The 7,652-nt window shown below is 40.0% G+C and overlaps 1 protein-coding gene across 1 annotated transcript; it reads right to left on the bottom strand.

Annotated features, from left to right (window-relative positions):
- Positions 1–385: 385 nt before the first annotated feature.
- LOC139737927 (thyrostimulin alpha-2 subunit-like) lies at positions 386–7,276 on the bottom strand. The gene is made up of 3 exons (XM_071648595.1): positions 7,165–7,276; positions 1,831–2,009; positions 386–581 (listed from the first exon to the last, which is right to left on the bottom strand). The coding sequence occupies exons 1-3, from the start codon at positions 7,274–7,276 to the stop codon at positions 480–482; spliced, it is 393 nt and encodes a 130-aa protein (XP_071504696.1). The 3' UTR covers positions 386–479.
- Between the last annotated feature and the right edge of the window lie 376 nt (positions 7,277–7,652).

A 7,652-nucleotide genomic window follows, 5' to 3' on the forward strand; every position in this document is an offset into this window, starting at 1 on the left:
ATAACTACATCATTGACAAGATGGAATGCTATTTTCGCATAAAGATGAGAAATAACATGCAGTTACTTAGTTTCAGTTCCAACATGTCTGCTTCATTGTTGTGCATTCATTTTTACAAGCACCCTGGATTAATTTTGTGCGTTAAATCATGTGCGTGTGCCTCAATCTACAACGACATTGTGTAATTGACCTAGGGACAAAATGTGCTGAAGAGTGTTATCCTTCCTAGGAATAAACAATTTATACAATTTACAGAAAGACATAAATGAATTTACGTTTTGGTAGCAGGATAGTCAGGATGATTCGTGCATTGTTTCGTACACATGGCTGTGCGCGTTCTTCAATGAACTCTATTCTTTGAAAGTAATTTAGGTTACCACATTCCCAAACCGAAAGGTTCTCAGTGCAAAATATTTAGCTTTATTTGATAGTCAAGCAAGAGTCGTGAGAAGTAATGAGGGTCGTGTGTCGCGTGGTCCTCAGTCATTCTCAATGTTACATAGACTGCATTGACACTCTGCAGCCGACTTGAACGTCACGATCCTCCGCGTGTAGTTCTCACATTCTAAAATGACGTCCACCTGCAATAGAACACAGCGGAAACAGACGTTAAGCAACGTTCCACGTACAATACACACCAGTCAATCCACACACACACACACACACACACACACACGCACACACACACACACACACACACACACATGCACACAGTCAAATGTCAAAGATACTTTAATAGTGCAAATAGATTTCAGCTGACAAGTGTATTGCTCGTTAACCTGGTATGTGCAGTATGGGCGATGTTCATTATTTCGAAGATTCGTTTTTCTGAAGTTCATTATTCCGAAATAAACAAATTCCGTACACTGAGATATTCGTTAATCCAAAAAAGAAATAGGGTTCTTAATTCGAACATTCAGTGGCGTTATTTTGAAGGTTGAAAATTCCGAAGGTTTGTAAGTCCGAAAACGAAATGACATTCGTTACGCCGATGGTTCGTTATTCCAGAGGTTCTCTAATCCGAAAATGAAATAAGGTTCGATAGTTCGAAAATGGAATTAAGTTTGTTCATCCGAAAATGTGAAAAGAAAAGAAAAAAAAGACCTTCTAGAGAACTTTCGGAATAACAAAGTTTTTGCACTTTCGGAATTACGAACCTTCGGAATTACGAACCTTCGGAATACCGAAATGTTACCATCCACACGCACCCACACATACGCGCATACAGTCGCAGGACTTAGGTACCTAAATGGTGCAAATAAATGTCTGCTGACAGGTATATTGCTCTTCAACGTGTTACACACAGTATTTTGAGTTTGTACATAACTTCAGACAATGCAACAAACAGCATAAATCTCCACCACGATAAGCAACGGGAAACATCAATCATGGACGAGACTGACACTTGTACATGGTTTACAATTCATCTCGTTTTGACAACGGGCATTCATGTTCAACATAACAACAACAACAAAAAAAAAAAACCCCTAACGATCACAAAGACACACAGACATGATATGCGTTTTAGATTTTTTTTTTAAATTTTACATGCAATTTGCGAGACACTCTTCATTATTCTTAAGAACAAACATACTGCTATAGCAAATGAAAATCAAATACTAGTACTCAGTACTTGGCCAAATACAAAATTGATATTCAAATCGTTACCTCTGCAATAAATGCTTCACAGCTTTTACACACTTATCTATTCTAATCCTAATCGTCATCATTACAAATGACTCATTGCTTTTTTTTTAAATCTTCGATTTACTATGATCTGGATTAAAATATGATTAAGTACACAGTTTCCAAGAATTCTAACGCTCTTACCTTGTGTGTATCTTTGATTGAGCAGCATCTCCCGTATGTCGTGAACTCGTGTTGACCCCCACTGGAGAGTAGGGTCACCAGGTCGCTTGGATAGGAATATGAGTTGCAGTAACCTTTGCAAGCGTTCATGGGCACCATCTCCACGTAACATCCGGGAATCTCAACCTTTTTTGTAAAGCCTGTTGGTGAGAAGGTACAAAATAATTATAGCGACGGAGATACACTAGGCAGGTGAGGGGTAGCAACGTATGAATCCTCATTGTTGCCATAATCAGTGAGACATTTTGAGAGGGCAAGATTTCAGAAGCTGCCATCTGCTAGTTTTCGTTGAAAAGTTTGGAGTTTGCGTGTAACAACACTGCTCAACTCTTCCATTTCAACAGTGGGTGAAATTACGGGAATCAACATTTTAGGTATAAAGGCTTGTGCAAGCGCACCGAAAATGAGTTTTCTTTCCTTATCTGAGAGTTAATAGGGCAATTTATGTGCAGCATTTCCATAAGTCATAGCCTGACTGTTTATGTGTGTTGAGTGTCGATTGGCATAAAACATAAAACTCTATAGCATTGTACACACTGCCAAAAGTCACTAGCACAGAAGAAAGGGTTAAACCAGATGCGCCATGCTTTAACTTTGTTGGTACTCACAATATCTCAAATGCAGTGGATTAAACATGTTAAAAGTAATATCAAAAATATGAGTAGACGAGATGAAAATATGACCTCAAAATGTAACGAGAAAAAGGGAAATATATGTCTCCGCCTAATGAGAACAAACTTGCCCACGGCTAACGGTATATCGTGAACTTTATTAATATCAATTTGCCTCGACCACAAGCAGTTGCTAAGACGTGTATTGGACTTGATGGATGGGTGGTTTCCTTCCGTCAGGAGCTGAAGTCGTTGTTTTATGTTGTCTACTTTCCCTTTCCTTATCCACGCTTTGTTCAGGATAAGCATAATATGACAAAAATAAAAACAAAAGCAGACGGAAAGGCATCCAGAAAGTCAGGACGAATCGGGATGTTTGGTTTGACGTGGCTTTCAAGTACACTGAGAGTCGCGCGACAGTTATTACACTTGTGTATTTACAGCAGAATGAAGTACAGGACCTTGAGCTCCATGTTTTCATGTTGTATCTGATCATGTCTGGTTTTTTATTTTCATAGAGAAGAATTGAGACTGAATAATTAAAGAAATCTTTGATTTGCATGTGTTTGTAATGTAATGAGTTCTTTTAAAACTCGCGTGCTTCACTGGATGTCAGAACATTAAAGCTTGGTGAGCTCCATCTTATCATACTCTCTATAGCTTTGCTCCACCGGCTGACTGGCGGAAAAGCGCGACGGTGATGCATAGAGCTGATCAAACGCGAGGTAGGCGGATACAGTTCTCACAAGGTGATATTTTTGGCGAATAAAGGAGTGCCATTGGACAGGTTCATGCCGTTTTATTGGTTCGTTCATCATGAGCGTATATCTCGGATTCATTCTCTTGCCGAGACTCAATGGGATCGCACGTGATCGATACCCTGACGTAACCAGGCCAAAGCTTTGATGTGATTGATAACAATTTGGCCATAGTTGCCCGCGGTTTGTAACGTGGGAAGGACAAGAAAGGACAAAAAATAGAAATAAAAGGGAAAAAGCTTTACGCAGGTTCCATTCCAGCTGTTGTCGATGTTATGCATTCTCTTGAAAACATAAATCGTGTTAAAAACCGCCTACTTGTCATGGGAATGCCCTTGGTTTAGGAACGTGGACTTTGGGAGCGTGTTTGTTGATGTGTCCTCATCAATCATAACAGTCTTTCATTTAATCTTTAATGCTAAAAATAAGCAAAACATTTCCGTTCTTATTGCCTCTCTCCCTTTCGGTCAGCTTTAGATAGAACGTTTTACTCTCATTTTTTTTTTCTTTGCTAGATTGATGCCTGCTTCCAGGAAACGGTGGGTTCAACGCAGTACAAGATATGATTATTTGTAATAGAGAAAGCAATGATGCACACCCATTACGAAAATTCTTCTTTGTTCGTTCTGCATATTTTTCAAAAAGATTGATACGTGGATCTTAGCATTTGATTTTTTTTTGTCATTGCATAAAAATCAAAAGCGGCGACTGACTTAAGTTCAGTGCACCTGCTAAAGAAGATGCTAAAGAAAAAAAAAACACGCTTCATACATCTAAGCATTAATGATAGGGTGCTATGTCACATATGCAAGAAGCTGTAGGTATGGAGGTCACGTACATGGGAAGCACAATTACCATCTCCGTGATGTCCGAATTTTGTTGTTGCTGTCGTTTGTGCTTGTCCTTATAGTGTTTTGGTGTCGGTTTCTGAAAAATTCATGAATAGCATCATTGCTTTTCAAACCACGTTTCCGTAATTTTACAAATGTGACATGTCCTGGTACCGAAAAAAAAATACACCTGGAATTCGGAAAGATGGAATCATGTCTTTCGGGAGGAGGCGGGGCACAAAAGAAGCCATTTATATCTATTCTTTTAATGAGCCATGGGTGGCTCGAGCACGAATAACTATCAAATTTCTGAGATTACGACTTTCAAGAAAAAAATCTCAAATTCATTATTTTTTTTCTTCAAAATACGACGGAAATAATATCACTTAGTGCATCACCACAATTGATTTCTGAGTTCTTATGAGCATGATTGTTTTATATTACCTTGGTACATTTACATTCCACATCTGCGGCTAATATCACATGGAATTTGAATTGCATTCCATTAACTCAAACGAAGTAGTAGTGCATGTCCCCGTTTTGTTTTGGGTTTCCTTTTCTTCGCGGCAGGGCTTAACCATTTTGATAAGGGGAAAAATAGCTTTTCAGAAGAGAGATACTCCATTTGGTAGAAAAAAAAAGAGGTAGACAAGGATGCTAGAGAGGCAACATGAATGAAAAGAAAACGTTTTCCCAAATGATAGGACTTGGAGCTTCAGGTCGAACTCAAAACCAGGTGCAGCCTTCCTGGAGTGGCCCTCGGGGGTCTGTCATTAACCCAATTTCAGCCATCTTCTCAGGGAGCCAGACTAACAACCAATTTTCTTTACCTATTAAGTTATCGACACTGCATAAACTTCATGTCCTACTTGTGGTTAGAGAGAAGATCATGCATTACAGGTAGGTGCTTTTCCCTCTCGATGGAACCTTGCCCAAAGACGATGTCTTGAGAATGTCATGTACCTTTAAAAAAAAAAAAAACCCGGCAACGAAAACAACACAAAATCCTGCATTCCCTATCTGATGATTCCTGCCAAGGTTACATAAATCTGATTACTTGTACCTTGGAAATAATGTCTTTCCTTCTGTTTTATTTTTCTCCTGGTCTTTAGAAAGAAAAACATCCGGGTCATGCGAGATAACAACTTTTAGATTTCACCTACAAAGGGACCAACAAGCAGTGAATTCAAGGTGTACCAGTTCTCGATCTAGAGTAGATGTGTTTGTTATTAGTGCATCCATTTCTTGGTGAGATGATATTCGCAAAAAAAAAAAACCCAAACCATCAAACTGTTAATTTTAAAAAGTCTTTGCGGAGGGAACGTCTCCAGACATATTTGAGAACAACCTGACTGCCTTGTTCTTCTTGATCTAGATTGGAAGAGGGTTGAAGGTTCCGAAATGTATGCCCTTAAGGCCCTCCAAGGCCCTGGCGCCTCTGAGTTCACATGTATCATTTCAGCAACACTGTTCCTCAAAATGGTTTCTGCCTCGTGTGCACAAACTCGGGACTGTATATGTTAAGTTTATCAACCGACATCCGCTGTGCATAAACTCATGACTGGTTAAAAATGTAAGAATTTTATCGACCGACAGCCGCAGACGACGGGAAAAATGGCGCGTGTGTGTATGTGTATGATTGTGTATAATTATGTATGTTTGTGTCTGTGCGTTAGCGTGCTATATGCGACCCTTTAAAAGCGAGGTGATAAAGGTACGGATCTTGCGGCGCCAGAATCGCGAAGTTATGGCTGATATCGATACTCCAGATGTGTAGGTAATCATGAATGAATAAGGCCAGGAGGGAGGGGCGGAGACCAGGCAATATCCGACTGGGGAGAAGAGGAGAAGGAGGAGGTAGAGAAGGCCTGCAGTCATTTCTTGTGCCCGTCCCCTCTCGTTCAATTTATCTTCTCATAAAGTGTTGCTCAATTGGAGTTCAAAGGAGCATCTGCAAACAAGGGAATCTCAGCGTCTTGAACGCGGAAGACGAGACTACGGCCACTGTGGCAAAGTCACAAACTGTATTATCTAGTTTGGTTGATTTCCTGTTTTCTCTGCAATATCATCGATCTTAATTGCTAAATGCTGGTTTGAATTAAGCATCCTACAGTTTATGCTGTAAAACAGTTGTAAAATATCTCTTAAATTGAAGACAAAAGGGGACGATGAACCCAAATGTTGACGCTGAAGAGTGATGGAACCGACACTGGAGCATGGCGTTTTGCCTTCTGAAGAATGTCCCTCACGAGAGATACGGGCTTATTGGTAAATAGTTTAGCGGATGGCGAAATGGTGCAGCAGTGGACAGCGCTTTTGACTCAAGTATGCCTGATACCGTGTTTGATTTCCAGAGGGACCTTTGAGCCAAAAATATTTTGTCTTTGCTTATATACGAAAACACTTTCCCCTTGGATAGGGCATGAAATAGGGGTCCCATGAGAAGGGATTCCCCCAATCTGCATGCGTTAAGTACTACTATCTTACATCAATTCTCGCGAAGGACAGTGTTATCCTAGTACATTGGTCAGGGGAAAACACATCGCTCACATAAACATAAATACACTAAGAATCTCTGTTAAATAACAAAAACAAAAACATCAACAAAGAAAGAAGGACATGTGGGCTTTTTTGAAGACATGTTGACGATCCGAAGTTTAAAACTAGTCTTCATTTGTTTAGTGATGCACGGATGAATAGAGATGATATTATGTTTTGCCGGTCCATACAGTCGTTGACTCATCAACAATTCTGCCACGACTATGGAGAATGGCACACAAAACAGCCGGGTGATGTTCGTTATTCCAAAGGTTCGTTAATCCAAAAATGTAATAAGGTTCATTATTCCGAAAATTCGTTATTCCGAAGGTTCGTTGTTCCGAAACATCCAAATTCCCTAAAATTTGAAAATAAATAAGGCTCGTTATTGCGAAGGTTTCTTGATCCAAATATGAAAGAAGGTGCGTACTGATGAACCTTATTTCGTTTTCGGATAAGCGATCCTTCGGAATAAAGAACCTTATTTCATTTTCGAATGAACGAACCTTCGGAATAACAAACTGTAACCAAAGAGTCTACCCTCAGATAGTCACTCACCTACGAGATGGCAACCCGGCCGCTGCCAGGACATGGTCTTCCTTGCCACGGCTGATGGGGACATCGCATACGCCAGGAAGGACGCGTAGAACACCAACACCTCTGGCCTCATCACGGGTTATATTCCCCAAAGAGAGAATTTCCTCTTTCTTTTTTTCTCCCCCAGGATTTCTTGTTCTTTAAAATTCCTTCGTCTTGTCTTGTGTTTGTCGTCAAGTGCTTGCATAGACGTCCGACCAGGGGCCAATTTCGTTGGCTTTTATGAAATACGAAGAGATACAAAAGAGAATTTTAATCTAGACCAGTGATCGATATAGTGTCAAAGAACAAATCCATGCACAGCAATCGATCAATTTAAGGCTCGGTCAAAAATACCTACACGAACTGCTACGAACGCTGTAAGAACGATTTTTAGACCATTTCGTAATATCTTCTTAAGAAGGCCGTACGAAACCATCGTTCGGAAACCTTCCTTAAACCGTTCGTAA

The sequence above is a fragment of the Diadema antillarum genome, unplaced genomic scaffold (assembly GCF_040938485.1).
Source record: "Diadema antillarum isolate AM-2024a unplaced genomic scaffold, OU_Dant_1.0 seq00000715_RagTag, whole genome shotgun sequence".
In the NCBI taxonomy this organism is placed as follows: Eukaryota; Metazoa; Echinodermata; class Echinoidea; order Diadematoida; family Diadematidae; genus Diadema; species Diadema antillarum.

Bases quoted from the DNA above. Each gene is read 5' to 3' on its own strand.
- LOC139737927 (XM_071648595.1), bottom strand. From the start codon at position 7,276: ATGAGGCCAGAGGTGTTGGTGTTCTACGCGTCCTTCCTGGCGTATGCG. The intron at 2,010-7,164 runs GTGAGTGACTAT...TCTCACCAACAG, and splicing joins GCCGGGTTGCCATCTCGTAG to GCTTTACAAAAAAGGTTGAG. The intron at 582-1,830 runs GTAAGAGCGTTA...GTTCTATTGCAG, and splicing joins CAATCAAAGATACACACAAG to GTGGACGTCATTTTAGAATG.